Here is a 17,213-nt window from a genome sequence, read left to right as displayed (position 1 = left end):
CCATCCTGGACACCCAAAAGTGATCCAAAATTAGTATCATTTAGTACTTTTCGAACAATTATCGTACACAGTTACAAAACTACCCCCATATTTCAACACCAGATATGAAGACCTCAACATCCAATTTCGAGATTACTGCTCTTTACATTCGTATTTTGTGAATTTAGTAACAATTGGAACTTTTCGTATAATTTTCGTACACATTTCCAAACCCACCTATATATCTCAATCGCTCTCAATCGCAGACACCAACAGCGACACCCATTACCAATTTTTGTTCAATTAAGTACTTTCGAACAACAATAGTACGCATTTCCAAAACGACCCCCATAAGTGACATCTATAGCATTCTTTCACACGACACCAAATTAAGTACAATTAAGTATTTTTTTGTACAATTATAGTACATATTTTCATAACCACCTCCATATCTCAATCTCAAATACCAACCTCAATATCAAATTCCGGGATTCCAGATCTTTCCTTTCGCTCAATATCCAATTTTGTACCACTTAAAAAAAAAACAATTCCACATTTCAATCCTAGATACCAACAGGGACCTCAATATCAAATTTGAGGATTCCAACCCTATCCCTTCACCCAATACAAAATTTTGTACTTTTCGAACAATAGTTACAGTAATAGTACGCATTTTCAAACTCATCTCCATATCTTAACCTCACATATCAACAGTGACCTTAATATCAAATTTCAGGATTCAGCTCTGTAATATCCCCCGTTGCCAACTTTAGTACCATATAGTACAACCATAGTATATATTTCAAACACCACCTCCATATCTCAACACTAGATACCAAGAGAGATATCTTAGTATCAAATTCACCATTAGGTAATGTTTGCGTAGCAAAATAAAAATAAAGGAAATTGTAGAAAAAGAAAAAAACAAATTATTAATATTTTTTCCAACAAAGCAGGGGAATGTATATTTTTTATAGGGTGGTTGTTCGTCGAACAATATTATCTTTGTAGAAAGGGTTTTTATCAGTAGGACGTAATCCTATGCTTCTTAATACTCGTAGACTCGGTAGAATACTGCAAAGGCGACAATTATGTCACTCCTTAGGAAATGTCATTACCTTTGAGACTATGTACGAATTACAAATTCGTATTAAGAGGTAGTAGACATGACATAAGGAGGAGAAAAATCGCCCGTGTTACCAATATATAATATTAACACAATTTAATGAAAATTAAATTTGAAATTAAACGGGTACTTTTCCAACAATTATAGTACACATTTTTAAAACCAATTCCATATTTCAATTCCAGATACCACCAGAGACCTCAATATCAAATTTGAGCATTCCAGCTACGTGCTTTCACTCAATACAAAATCTAGTACCATTCAGTACTTTTCGTACAACTATAGGACGCCAACAGTGACATCCATTTCCAATCTCAGTATTTCAGCTCTATTCCTTCACCTAATATCAAATTTAGTACTATTTAGTACTTTTCGGAAAATTGTATTATAATTTTCCCTTCCCGAAAGCACCTCCATATTACAATTTCAGATACCAACACAGAACTCAATATTAAATTTCGACATTCACATTGTACCAAATTTAGTACATCTAGTACTGTCTGTTTAAGCACATTAATACGTTTTTTCACAGTATCTTTCAGATGTGCACCTGAATGTATAAAATATCCCAGAAAGTACATTTTTTAAAGAATATTCTTCCAACATATGCCACCTAACGCTTGGATGGCACACCACCATAAATGCAGGTTTAAGTACTTCCTTCAAATTTTCAGTCGAGAGTTTTGTTTCGCTGACAGTGTTATTGTTTCCTCCTGCTGTTTAATGTTGCTGCTGAGGTTTGAGCAGCCAAAAAGTTAAATTGTTTGGCAACACAAAACAGACAAGGAGACAAAAACAAAAGGGGTTTTGATTCGAAGAACAGAAAATGTTACAACTGCAAAAGTTGATGATAAATTAAGAACAGACAATATAAATAAAGTAGACATACTGTCAGGAGTCATAGTGGCAGGCAGGCAGGCGGGTAATAAAAAATACTAAAAAACATACGTGTATATGTGTAGGTTGGAAATGAGTTTTATTCATTTCGGATGTAGAGCTTTAGGCTTACTTCGAACAGGTATTATGTTTTACGTTCGATTAGGATTATCAGAAGGAGAAAAGGTACAGATTTACTTTGGAGGAGGCGTATATTTAATATTTGTCGAAGACTACATTGTATGTAAGCATTTCAGGAAGGCTTGTTCAAACTTATTTTCGATGCGCTAAATAAGTGTAACGACTAATACAGAACATGGAATATTTCAAGTTAAAAAGTTAAAAAGCAGTAAGTTCGGCCCGGCCGAACTTTGAATACCCTCCACCATTTAAAACGAATTTAGAAATTTTCAAAAAATAAAATTCCTTAAAAGTTCTGTTGAAATTTTAAAACTACCAATATAAGCCATTACCATATTCAAATTCGAAACTTGAAATAAGCAGTGAATAATGTAGATAAAATCATCAAAATTTCCTATATAGGGAGGTACCGTTGTATCGGAGCTGTGCGAAAACCTGCACCTGCATAGACAATTTTCTGTCATAGGCTGTAGCATCCATTACGAACTTCACAAACATCTCAAACAATTTCGAATTGTATCTAAAAATTGAATTGTACCTAAAATCGTCAAAATGCCGAATATAGGGAGGTACTGATATATGGGGCCTATACGAAGACCTGGACCTGCATAGACAAATTTCTATCACAGACTGTAGTTCTCATAACAAACTCCACATACGTAATTTGAATCAATTCTGGTGAATAATATTGGGAGGTACCCTTATATGGTGGCTATAAGAAGACGTGGACCTGCACAAACAATTTTCTGTCTTAGGGTGTAGTATCCATTTCGAACTTCAAATACCAAATTTGAAACAATTCCGGTAAATAATATCGCTAAAATCATCAAAATACCGAATATGGGGAGGTTCCGTTATGAATTATGGGGGCTATATGAAAACGTGGACCTACATGGGCCATTTACGAACTTAACCTGATCAAGAATATATATACTTTGTTGGGTCTGACATGAGTATTTCGAGGAGTTACGAACGGAATGACAAAGTTAATATACCCTCCATAGTATGGTGGAGGGTATAAAAATGTCTGTGGTGGAATGCCAAATACAAAACTGATGTTGCACATCTTGATGTTTACATTTTTCTCAAGCTTTTTATTGCATAATCACTTGTAATGATCTTGTGCAGCTTTTCAAGCATTACAAACATCCTTGGAGTCCCATAAATGAGTTAATTTCTACAGCATCTATTAACACATTATTCCTTACCATTTGCATGCCAACTTTTTAGGACTTTTGACTTCAATCCTTTTGGGATGCTTTGCTTACCAAATTATTTCAATATTATTCGACTAGTTTCAAATTCACCTCTACCGATTTTTCCAAATCATTAATTTCGAATTTTCCTTTGAGGCAATAGGCCACAGATAATTGAGTAATAATGCCTCTTGGTTATTTAGTCAGTCATTCAGTCAGCCAGCCAGTCCAGCACAACCACTTCATTCTAATTAAGAAAAGTGAATGCATATCTGGCGGCATGCCTCTCGTGAACTAAATTTTATGCAAATTGATTTTAGAGAACTTTTGTGGAAGTGGCAGTGGAGGAAGTGCAGACGACAATAATCACATTAGTAAATGGGATAGATACACTTGCCATTGTCTGTGCAAAGGCGATAACATCAAAGGTGTCGAAAGATAATATTTGAAAATGTCAACATGGCTGAACTGCAATGTAATTTTCGGTACATAAAGGTAATTGAAATTTAATCAGAATCATATTATGGTATTTCAATGCAATTATCAGAAAATTATGTAGAGATGTGGGATAGGGATGTTATATTTGGTTTTAAAAACATGTAGCAAAGAAGTTATGTTTGGACGAGCTGAGCTTTTAATACCTCCACTATATAATACTTTTGAAAACATGTCCAAAATTCTGAGATCATATGTTCGATAGGCATATGTTATTTTGGCAAAGTAACAAAATTAAAAAGAATACGTTAAAAAGTATTAGTCGGTTTTGCCTACAGATGTATACCCTCAGCCAATCCTGGATTATTTATATATTTTTTGACTTCTGTTACGATTATTCAAACCCTCTATAGAGTAGGTTCCGAAGGAATGGACCAATATTGTCCACTTCGAATCGGACCTACATAGATATGATATAAATATTGCAACGTGGCAGGCTTGGCTATTAGTTACTTGGTAATTTTTAAAAAATGTTGAAATGTGCGTGAGGTGGCAGATATAGTCGACCGAAGTATTCCATTTTCATAATTCATCTACTACAGATAAAACCTGTTAAGAAAGTCCTAAAGTCGGGCGGGGCCGATTTTATGATACCTTACACCACTTTGCTAATTTAGGAGAGCTCCACATAACACTTAAAAGTTTTTATGGGAGAATTTAATCATACACCCTATGATTATAATTATAATTTAAAATTCAAAGTTGTTACGGAGTGCATATTACGGTTGTGGGTAACAAATACAACAAATCGGATGAACAATATATAAATGGAGCTATAGCTATATCTGAACCGATCTTCACCAAGTTTGGCATACTACCTTCCAGACTCGGTCGTATGTGCCAAATTCCATCCCATTTGGGTAAATATTAGACGTTTGATGCACAATAAAAGGCAAATCGGACGAAGATATATATGGGAGCTATATCTAAATTTTTACCGATTATCTCCAATTTCAATAGGGTTCGTCCTTGGGAAATTGTTTGGGAAATTTCATCTCAATCGGATAATAAATTCGACCTGCATTTTGTTCACAAGAATACATGGACAGACGGACGGACAGACGGACTGACATGCATAAATCGACTCAGAATGTGATTCTATGCAGATCATCAATAGGAACTATGGGTCTATCTCGTTTCCTTTTGCCTGTTACAAACAAATGCACAAAGACATAATACCCTGACCACCTTGTGGTGTAGGGTATAAATATTGGTATGGATAAAATTGCAAGAAAATCGAACATTTATATCGCATTTTAGGCGAAATAATAAATTCCGATAAATTCCATAATAATAAGAGATTTCAGGTTGAGAGAAATAATTAGATAAAAAAGTTGCAAAGAATCGCTGATTTGTTTCGCAAATTATAACAGATATAAGCATTGGAGATTATGACCATTTGTGGGCGAGGTTCCAGAATGGATTGGCAGATATATATCATCTTCACAACAGCTCTTGCGTTAGCAAAAATATTTAGATGTGTGAAATTTGAAGAGAGTTGGACGCTTTTTTCCCCTTTTTTGAGCGTTTTGTTTTTCAAATCTTGATCCCTATGTAGGGGAGGTACCAGAAAAAATGGTCCGATCTCTACCATCTTTACAAGAGATCTTGCGTTGATAGAAATATTAAGTCAAGCCTGAATGGAATCGGATGTTCATTTTGCGTTTTATGAGCTTCATGGGTATTCAAAATTTTGACACTTTGTGGCGGAGGTACCAGAGGGAATAGACAGATACATATATCCCATCTTCATAGCAGATATTGTATTAGCAAAAAAAATTGGAATATGTTAAATATGTCGAGAACCGTATGTTTATTTCGGATTTTATGATCGTTTTGTTTATTCAAAATTTTAACCCTTTGTAGGGGAGGTACCAGAGGAATTTTCCGATCTCTACTATCTCTATAACAGATCTTGTGTTCATGGAAATATTGAGATGTGCCAAGTTTTAATAAAATCGGTTGTTGATTTCTCATTTTATGAGCTTCATATATATTCGAAATGTTGACCCTTTGTAGCTGAAGTACCAGGAGGAGTGCACCGATGTATTTTATTTTGACATAGATTTTTATACCCACCACCAAAAATAGTATGGAGGGTATATTAAGTTCGTCATTCCGTTTTTAACTCATCGAAATAAACATTTTAGACCCAACAAAGTATATATATTCTTGATCAGCGTAAAATTCTAAGACGATTTAGACCTGTCCGTCCATCTGTCCGTCTGTTGTAATCACGCTAAAGTCTAAACGAATTAAGATAGGAAGCTAAAATTTTGCACAGATCTCTCTTTTGTCTGCAGGCAGGTCAAGTTCGAAGATGGACTATATCGGTCCACGATATCGTATAGCCCCCATATAACGGTACCCCCCGATATTCGGTATTTGATGATTTTACCCACATTTATCAACGGAATTGTCTGAAAATCAACACAAGGAGTTCCTTGTGGGTACTTTATACCTCGGCAGAGAATTATCTATATAGGTCCACAGTATCGTATAGCCCCCATATAACGGTACCCCCACGGCAGTCGGTATTTTGATGATTTTAGCCACATTTTTCAATGGAATTGTCTGAAACTCCACAAAAGGAGTCCCTTGTGAGCATTTTACCCCCTCAAAAAGAATTGTCTATATAGGTCCACGATATCGTGTACCCCCCGATATTCGGTATTTTGATGATGTTAGCCACATTTTTCAATTGAATTGTCTTAAAATCCACACAAGTAGTTCCTTGTGGGTACTTTATACCTCGGCAGAGAATTATCTATATAGGTCCACAATATCGTATAGCCCCCTGTACAAAATACTTTGTACATACTTTTGCGTGCGGTTGAGGCGCTGGGAAAAACTAGCAATAAACAATCTGTTCAAAAGAACATATTTTACTAACACATTTTTAATTTTGTTTTTATTATTATTTTATTCTATGTCAGCATATAACTGACCTATATAATTATTGTTTGCCTTATGCAGGCCAATAGCCTAAATAAAGAAACACCTCGATTGGTTTCACATTGCATGGGTTATTGGCCGAAGTAATTTATTGCTTAGTTAACTTTAAATGCTAGTTTTAATGAATTCAAAAATGTATAAATAGAAAGCAAAAATAAATATTCTTGGTAGATTACAAGAAATTGTAAACATACCAAGGTTACACAATTCAAGTGTTGTGTATATCTGCTTTAATTAATATTAATAAACATTTTTTGGTGACCCCGACGTGATCCTGACAAGGATTACTTGATTCACTCATAAATTTCGAATTTCCCCCCACCAGTGGTAAGGAATTGGAAATATTTATTTGTGAAAGGAGCTAGTTACGTACAACTAGTAGCACCATCTAAGAGCCAGAAACATCTGGAGAAGAAGCCAGTACCTACATCAAGAATCTGAATCAACTGATAGCTAATCACCGTAAGGCGGATACAGGATGGATCTAGCTACAGTAATCGAGCAACAACAAGCAGCAATTGCCGAGTTGAGGAAGGCAATTGCGAACGTAAAAAAGGCTCCATTGGAAAGAAGAACGGTGGAGTTCTACAGCAAAAAGCTCAAGGAAATGGAAGCACTCTGGGCAGAGATCGATCGCAATGAAAACAAAATTCGTGCAGATCCTGCGGCAGAGTCACATCTCCATATCACCAATAACGAATACCAAGTCATTGGTGAAGAGTACAGAGCTGCAATCGACAACATCGAGGCAGACATCAAAAGGGGCAAAGAACAAATGCCTCAGAAACCGCTTCCCGCAACAAGGGAGGGGGTGCAAAAACAATCAGGCCAGTTTACTGCAACCAGCAGCGTGACTGCATTAGTGAGACGTCAGAGGGCTCTAATGCAGTCCATACAAACATTAATAAGGGGCAATTCAGGCCAAGCTGCTCCCTGTCAGACAGTGGCTGCAATTGAAAAACTGTGGACACACGTGGAAGATATCCACTTCAAAATGTTCGAGGACTTTGATGACCCAACGTTGGTGGGGTACGATGCATCAGCCTACGTTCTCTTAGAGGAAGAGACGTTAAAGTTCAAAGAAAAAATATCGACGCTAACACAGGTCGATCATTCGTCGTCTCAGCAGAGATCAGGCGGAAACTTGGCAAATCAAGTTAATCTGCCAAAAATTACAATCCCTCAATTTAATGGGGATTATTCGAAGTGGCAGACGTTTGCTGACATTTTTGGGAAAATGATCAACGAGCAAGCCTTGCCACAAGTGCAAAAAATGTGGTATCTCAAGGCCAACGTGACTGGGGAAGCCGAGAAACTCATAAGGCACCTCGAGTTGACCGAGGCGAATTACGACATTGCCTGGAAGACACTCCAAGACAGGTACAATAACAAGAGAGCTCAAGTGTCAACTATACTTGAGAGAATGCTAAACCTGCCCAACATGTCTGGCGATAGCAGATCAGTGAAGGACTTTCATGATAGTCTTCATGAATCGTTATTGGCATTGGAGGGTCTTGGAGTAAGGCCAAAGGAATGGGATCCACTCTTAATCCACATCCTAACAAAGAGGATGGACAAGACTACTCATGTGTTGTATGAGCAGTCGATTGTAGATTCGAAAGAACTCCAAACGATGGATCATTTCATGAAATGTTTGAGGAGTCGTTTCGAATCATTAGAAGCTGTCAATGGGATTCAGAAGAGCAAACCGTCAGCAACGACTGCTTCCACCACGATCCGTAGATGTCACATGTGCAAAGGTGACCACCCCCTATATTACTGCAAACAGTTCTTGGCAATGACAGTGCCCGAAAGACAGAAATGGGTTGCTAGACACAAGATGTGTCTAAATTGCTTCAAGGATGACCATCAGGCAAAAACGTGTACAAGTGGGAAGTGCAGGAAGTGTCAACAAAAACACAATACACTTTTGCATTTTTCAACGAGGCCACAAGTAGAGAACAAGTCAGCAGATTTGTCGGTTCAACAGCCGCCAACAGTAGCATCGGCGAATAGATCCCAATCATACGTACTTCTTGCAACCGCACGTGTTGCGATCAAGGCAAATAATGGAAGAAGCTATGAGTTTAAGGCGATTCTGGATTCCGGTTCACAAATTAATCTGGTGTCAGAGCGACTAGTGCAGAGGTTGGGTATCGAACCCATTCAAACATCTCTCTGTATCGAAGGTGTTGGAGGTAGATCAAGAACCGCAAACCACAGGGTCAACGTGGAGCTTAAGTCACTCACCAGCAAATTCAGAACACGCCTAGAAGCCTTTGTGTTACCAAATATAGTGCCACCCCAACCAAGCACTGAGATCGACATCACATCATGGCCTATTCCAGAAAACATAAAACTAGCAGATCCCTATTTTTATCAAACGACCAGGATTGACGTACTACTTGGAGCAGAGTTCTACTTCAACCTGATTCTCTCACAAGAACTTCGAATGTCCAAAGAGCTTCCTATATTGAAGAACTCAAAACTAGGATGGATTGCTAGTGGAAGAGTTCAGGCTGAATCAGAAACTGTGACATGCGCCGTTTTCGGAGAAGATGAACATGCTTTAGAAGAGTTATTAAAGATGTTCTGGGAACAAGACGATGTTTGTGAAGACCAGAAGTTGACAATAGCAGAGGAACAGTGTGAAAATCACTTCAACCAAAATACAACAGTGAATGAGAATGGTCGGTTTGTGGTGCGATTACCGTTTGCAGACGGCCCTGAGAAAATTTCTGAATCCTTGAATATTGCAGCATCAAGATTCTTTGCGTTGGAACGTCGCTTATCTAAGGATGCAAGTCTTCACGAGCAGTATGCTAAATTTATGAAGGAGTATGAGGATCTGGGACATATGACGAAAATACAATCAAGAGAGGTGCGTGGTAATCATTACTATATCCCGCATCATTGTGTCCTACGCCCAAATAGCAGCACAACAAAACTGAGGGTTGTGTTCGATGCGTCTTGCAAGTCATCATCTGGATGGTCACTCAATGATATTTTGCATTCAGGTCCCAGGGTTCAAGGAGATCTGTTTGGAATGCTGTTGCGGTTTAGACTGCCGAGATTTGTGTTTACAACAGACATTGAAAAGATGTACAGACAAGTGCTAGTCGACAAAAGAGATCGCAAATATCAACTAATCGTATGGAGAAACACTCCAGACAAGGAACTCGAACATTACATGTTGAATACGTTAACATATGGTACGACGTGTGCCCCATATCTTGCTACAAGATGTCTGAAAAGGCTAGCAGATACGAACATACAAAGATATCCATTGGGGGCGATGGTATTGCAAAAGAATTTTTACGTTGACGATTGCATGTGCGGGTCTGACAGTTTAACAACGGCAATTGAGATGCAGAAACAAGTTAATATGTTACTACTGGAAGCTGGATTTAGACTACGAAAATGGTGTGCTAACCACTTAAAACTGCTGCATGGAATTCCTCCAGAAGATAGAGAAGTAGATCTCAATTTTGACAAATCATCAACCAAGGTTTTGGGATTAACATGGATTCCTCAAGCAGACCGATTTTGTTTGAAGAGTGATGTGAACGAATGCACCAAGGTCACCAAGCGGAAGGTCACATCTGATTTGGCAAGATTGTTTGACCCCTTAGGAATTGCGGGTCCTGTGGTGTCAGCAGCTAAGATCTTTATTCAGCAACTGTGGAAGAATAAACTTGGCTGGGACGAGGAACTGCCAGCAGAAAGGGCAGCATATTGGCTATCGTTCCGAGAAGGTCTGAAGATGTTAAATGATTTCAGGTTACCCAGACACATGTTTGATGGAGAGAAACCAACAAAAATTGAGATACATACTTTCGTGGACGCGTCAGAAAAGGCATATGGTGCTGTGGTGTATCTTCGAGCTATGCTGCCAGACGGCAGGCATATAGTCAGACTTCTTTGTTCAAAATCAAAAATAGCACCAATAAAGGAGATCACGCTGCCACGGTTAGAGCTTTGTGCCGCTGAATTGGGAACAAAACTTACTGCTAAGGTCAAAGCCGAATTGGGTTACGAAGATCTAAGGACTATTTATTGGTCAGACTCAGAGATTACATTGTACTGGATCAATTCAGAACCATCAGCTCTAAAGACGTTCGTTGCCAACAAAGTAAAAAATATACAAGGCAGATCGATAAACACTCAATGGCGACATGTGGGGACGAAGGATAATCCTGCCGATTATATATCCAGAGGTATGAAACCAGATCGTCTGTCGGGATGTCTGATGTGGTTTTATGGACCCACGTATCTACATGGAAATGAATCTCTCTGGCCGGGGCCCTTCTCAAAGAATAGAGAAAATCAATCCGATCTTGAATTCAAGACAAAATCTACAGTGTCAGCAATTGCCTCACAGAGTGGGTTACAGGATATGATCTATGGAATCAACCACAAGGGTTCATTTAGACGATTACAACGTATTGTCGGTTATGTCCTGCGATTTTCAGAAAGGATAAAGGGACGCAAGCATGGAAGTTCGACAGATGTATTGACACCTATGGAGTTGAATCAGGCGATGCAACTAATAGTCAAGACCGTACAGGTGGCAGATTTTGCGAAAGAAATTCAGCAATTGAGGAAACATGGAGCATTGGACAAATCAAGCTCCATACATAGTTTAACTCCGTTTCTTGATGACAGAGGAATACTTAGAGTCGGTGGCAGGTTGGAAGAGGCAACCTTAGCATACGACACAAAACACCCGATGTTGTTACCATACAACGATCCAATTGTGAAACTCATTCTTAGCATGATCCATTTAGAGAATAGCCACTGTGGCTCACAACTATTACTGGCAACATCAAGACAAAAATATTGGATAATCAAGGGGAAGGCTATGGCTCGCAACATTGTGCAAAATTGCGTAAGGTGCACCCGGGCGAAGCCAAAGTTATACAACCAAATCATGGGAAATCTCCCACCGAGCAGAGTCACACCAGCAAGGCCGTTTATTGTCTCCGGCGTTGACTATTGCGGACCGTTATGGGTCCACTACAAAATACGAGGCAAGAGACCACACAAGGTTTACATCGCTGTCTTTGTCTGCTTCGCAACAAAGGCTGTACATTTGGAAGTAGTTACAGACCTAACAACGGAAGCATTCATTGGAGCATTGAAGAGATTTATCTCTCGGCGAGGAAAATGTCAAACCCTATATTCAGACAACGCGACTAACTTTGTAGGTGCTAAAAATCAGCTCGATGAATTCAATAAGGCTGTCTTTGGGGAGAAAGGCAAAAAAATAATAGCGGAGACGTGTTCAAGAGAAGGGATCGATTTCCAGTTTATTCCCCCAAGAGCACCACATTTTGGTGGCTTATGGGAAGCCGCGGTGAAGTCAGCCAAGCAACTGTTGCTTCGCACCACTAATAGTGCATCATTAACCCACGAAGAGTTGGAAACAGTTGTTATTGAAATAGAAGCAATCCTGAATTCCAGACCGTTGACTCCTATTTCTGACGATCCAAATGATCTAGCTGCATTAACACCTGGTCATTTTCTTGTGGGAGAACCGTTAACGGCACAGGTTGACCTATCAGCGAACCAATGGTCAACATCATTGACAAGCAGATGGAAGGTCGTATCTCAAATTAGGCATGAGTTCTGGAAACGTTGGTCCACGGAGTACTTAAATACTCTGCAAGAAAGAAGGAAATGGAGTACACCATCTCCAAACGTGGAACCTGGTCAATTGGTCATTATTAAGGAAGATAACATGCCTGTAATGCAGTGGCCGCTAGGCAGAATAACCCGAACATATAAGGGCAACGATGGAGCCGTTCGTGTAGTCGACGTAAAGACACAAAACGGCGAAATTAAAAGAGCTATAACCAGATTAGCTCCTTTATGGAAAAAGGAAAAGGAACCTCTTCCGCCTATAGAGACCAAGAGTAGGAGTGAAGAGCCATCTCCAAAGCGATTGAAGACGTCAAGCAGCATGCTAGTATCGATGATGCTTGTGGCTTTACTATTTTTACCTCTATGCTTGTGTCATTCGTTCAACATACACAAGTTTGAGAATAAGCCCGGCATCTATTTTGAAGGAATTGGAATCACAAAAGTAGTAACAGCAGAGTGGAAACTGATCACTTATTATGATCTTTCCCCATTTTGGGCAGATATGGATGGCTTTTCTACCGGGATAGGAACCCTTCAGAAGTTGTGTAAGATAGCAGTTGAGAACAGAAGCTGTGAGATACTTTCAGAAAATCTTATTCAAGTACAAAAGCAGTTGGAATCAAATACACTGAACATATTCCCCAGGCGCATCAGGAGAGGAGCTCTAAACATAGTCGGGAACCTCGCACACTCGTTATTTGGTGTCTTGGATTCGGAATATGCGGAGCAAATGACTGTGACAATTGAGAAGGCAAATGAAGATAAGCAACATTTGTTGGATCTTCTAAAAAATCAGACATCTATTATTGATTCAACAATCAACATAATTAGAAAGGACGAAGATACGAGCCAAAGGAACTTCGGCAACATGCAAGTGGAGATGAACCTTTTGGCAAATAAGGTGAAGAAAGAAGAAGATGTTGTAAAGACAACACAATCAATTATGTTTCTCACTTCACAGCTCATGCTACTTTCATCAAGGTTGAAACATATAGAAGATAACTTAATCGACGTTTTAACGGATGCTCATCATGGTCGGATAAGTCCGTTGCTACTTACGCCACATCAATTGCTACAAGAGCTCCAAACCATCAAGGCTCACATTCCTCCATCTCGTGCTCTACCCGTTCGCGAAGATAATGTTTCGGATTTCTTCAAATTAATGAAGAGTAAGGGAAGGGTTATTAAGAACCATATCATATTCGAGATTCGCCTTCCATTAGTGGATCTCCAGCAGTATGATTTATTCAAAATGATCCCCGTACCTATGCTACGATCCGGTCGATTTATTTCAATAGCTTTGAAATCAACATTATTGGCAGCTAACGTCCATCGGGATGAGTTCATATCGCTAACCGCAGAAGAAATGAACAGCTGCATACATACCACAAATGACGTTTTTATTTGCGACAACCAAGCGAAATTTAGCAAAGGCGATCGATCACATTTATGCGAGGTGATTTTCTTATTGAACAAATCGTCAGAAGCGTGCGACTTGCAATCGACCATGCACCACCAAACTTGGAGACAAATGGAACAAAAGAATAAATGGATGTTTACTCTAGCCAATTTAACAGAATTGTCCTTTGTTTGTGGTACAAAAATGACACACCTGGAGGTGCAAGGAGCTGGAACTTTAGAAATTGGGCCAGGCTGCATTTTCAAAGACAACACATTTACAATATACGGTCACTACGAAAACAAAACAACAGTGCACACATCATATCTGAGACTTAAGCCACTGGATTCCATAATCTCAAGCAGTAAGCTTGTCTTGCTCAACAAAACATTAAACAGCACCTATGAAACACATGCTGCTGAACTCGTCACCTTACACCAACAGCTAAAACCTATTGAAATCGGACGCCTTCCACAATTAATGAAATCGACGGCCATTCACCATCATACCATCAGCTATCTAGCTCTTTGCATTGGAATTGGAGTAGCCATATACGTCATTGTCAAGTTTCGCCACCACAGAACTTCCAACAATAACATGAACCCAACACCTACCCCTCGGCAGTCAGTCTCATCATCATACGTCATTGACCAGACAGTTTCTTGAACGTTCCTCGTTCAACGTGGGGGAGAATGTTCAAAAGAACATATTTTACTAACACATTTTTAATTTTGTTTTTATTATTATTTTATTCTATGTCAGCATATAACTGACCTATATAATTATTGTTTGCCTTATGCAGGCCAATAGCCTAAATAAAGAAACACCTCGATTGGTTTCACATTGCATGGGTTATTGGCCGAAGTAATTTATTGCTTAGTTAACTTTAAATGCTAGTTTTAATGAATTCAAAAATGTATAAATAGAAAGCAAAAATAAATATTCTTGGTAGATTACAAGAAATTGTAAACATACCAAGGTTACACAATTCAAGTGTTGTGTATATCTGCTTTAATTAATATTAATAAACACAATCAATATTCAAAAATTTAGATGCACAAGACCACTAGAATGAAATGACAAGCAGCCCTGCAATGTTCTCCATTATTCTAGGTTAAGTTAGATTAGTTTCAGTAGTACGTAAGGAACAAATATTTTAAATAAAAAAAGAATTGAATCAACAGCCAAACCTTTCGGTTGGTTTTCTCTTCTCACCCCCAGATAACGGTACACCCACGGCATTCGGTATTTTGATGATTTTAGCCAAATTTTTCAATGAATTGACTGAAATTCGACAAAAGGAGTCCTTTTTGGGCATTTTACCCCCTCAAAAAGAATTGTCTATATAGGTTCACGATATCGTATGTCCCCCATATAACTGTACCCCCCGATATTCGGTATTTTGATGATGTTAGCCACATTTTTTAATGGAATTGTCTTAAAATCCATACAAGTAGTTCCTTGTGAGTACTTTACTCCCGAGAGAGAATTGTCCATACAGGTCCACGATATCGTATAGCTCCCATATAACGGTTCCCCGCGATATTCGGTATTTTGATGATTTTAGCCACATTTTCCAATCGTATTGTCTGAAAATCCACACACGGAGTTCTTTGTGACCCCTGAAACGGAATTGTCTATATAGGCCCACAATATCGTATATCCCCTATATAATGGTACTCCCCTATATTCGGTATTTTGATGATTTTAGCCACATTTTCCAATGGAATTATCTGAAAATCCACACAAGGAGTTCCTTGTGAGTACTTTGTACGCAGACATAGATTTGTCTTTATAGGTCCACAATATCGTATATCCCCCCATATATCGGCATCTTCCTATATTAGATATTTTAAAGATTTTAAAAGAATTTTTAATGGATTTTATTTTTTTGAAAATTTTCTAATTCGTGCCAAATGGTGGAGGGTATTCAAAGTTCGGCCCGGCCGAACTCACTGCTTTTTTACTTGTTTATTAGTAGAAATAATGGGATTTGTGAAATATGAAGATAACTTGATGCTTATTTCGGGGGTTTTAATCATTTTGGGTATTCAAAACTTTGACCCTTTGTTGGAGTTAAACCCGAAGGAATGATCGGATCTCTACCACCTTTATATCAGATCTTGCGTTGATAGAAATATTGAGATGTGCCAGGTCGAATGAATTTGTATGTTAATTTCACGTTTTAAGAGCTTTATGAATATTCTAAATTTTGACCCTTTGTGGGAGAGGTACTTGATGGAGTGAACCGATATTGTCCATGTTCGCACCGGACCTAACACTGATGCAAGTATTAGGATTTGCAAAGTTGGAGCAAAATCGGGTTATCCTTTCTCTTTCTGTGCAGTATTTTTTTTTTTTTTTGAAATTATTGAACTTTTGTGGGGGAGGTAATAGAAGGAGTTTACCGATAATGTCCATCTCTGAACTCGATCTAAGTTTGATAATAATATTACAATATACCCAGTTTGGACCAAATCAGATACTCCCTTCGAACATCGCTTTATCGACTCCAAATGTCCTGAAACAGATTTGGTCCAAAGAGGCCTAGATTCTAAAACCGCTATTTTAATGAGTCATGTTTTAGCCGTATCAAATGATATATACTCTCTCTAGCCATGTGGCTGACGGTAAAATAAGGTCAAGATTTTTTGATAATTTTTTTAAATACTGGTAACCAGCAAGCAATTTAACTCAATACGAATCGAATTCATAACACGTTATTTTAACAAGGTCATTTCACTCGACATTATTTGCCATTCACGGCAGTAAAATTAGATAAAAAAGTTTCTGTCCCAATTTCTTACAGATCGGCTGTAATTTGGCTTTTGAGGTTCTGCTTAAAATATCCCAAAGTAAAACATTTATACTCTACACAGCACTGTAGTACAGGGTATTATATTGTGGACTTGTATGCAGGCGGAAACGAGATAGACATTAGTTCCTACTGATGATCTTCATAGAATCACATTCTGAATCGGTTTATGTATTTCCGCCATTCTGTCAATATATTTTTGTAAACAAAGTGCGAGTTTCATTTATTGTCTGATGAGATGAGATGAAATTTTCCACAAATCCTATTTAAATTGGTGACAATCAGTCCTAATTCAGATATGGAAAATTTGGCGAAATCGGTTCAGATATAGCTATAGATAGAGGCATATATGCTTCGCCCAATTATAATTCAAGTATTTTCAACATCAATTTATGGACTCTATACAAAATTTAGAAGATATCAGTAAAACTTTAAAACTTTTAGACCCCCTCAAAGCTATTAATGACACGGGCTAGCTTGTGCGATCTTCGTTATATAAATTCCCAACATAAACGTCTAATTTTTGCATGTAGCTCTAATAAATAAGAATAGTGGAGATATAAGGTTGTGTTTTCCGCGTATAATAAG

General features: G+C 38.2%; 1 protein-coding gene across 1 annotated transcript; it reads left to right on the top strand.

The window, feature by feature from the left end:
- The first annotated feature begins 7,246 nt into the window (after positions 1–7,246).
- On the top strand, positions 7,247–16,630 carry LOC131803630 (uncharacterized). The gene is made up of 3 exons (XM_059125058.1): positions 7,247–12,683; positions 12,912–13,580; positions 16,620–16,630. The coding sequence occupies exons 1-3, from the start codon at positions 7,247–7,249 to the stop codon at positions 16,628–16,630; spliced, it is 6,117 nt and encodes a 2,038-aa protein (XP_058981041.1).
- The last annotated feature ends 583 nt before the right edge of the window (positions 16,631–17,213 follow it).

Source organism: Musca domestica, unplaced genomic scaffold (genome assembly GCF_030504385.1).
Source record: "Musca domestica strain aabys unplaced genomic scaffold, Musca_domestica.polishedcontigs.V.1.1 31, whole genome shotgun sequence".
Lineage (NCBI taxonomy): Eukaryota > Metazoa > Arthropoda > Insecta > Diptera > Muscidae > Musca > Musca domestica.
The sequence above is the reverse complement of the archived record's forward strand: the minus strand, read 5'-3'. Positions and strand labels throughout refer to the sequence as shown.

Coding starts and splice junctions, on each gene's coding strand:
- LOC131803630 (XM_059125058.1), top strand. CDS start 7,247: ATGGATCTAGCTACAGTAATCGAGCAACAACAAGCAGCAATTGCCGAG. Junction 12,684..12,911: donor TCCGCCTATAGAGACCAAGA/GTAGGAGTGAAG, acceptor CATTTTGGGCAG/ATATGGATGGCTTTTCTACC.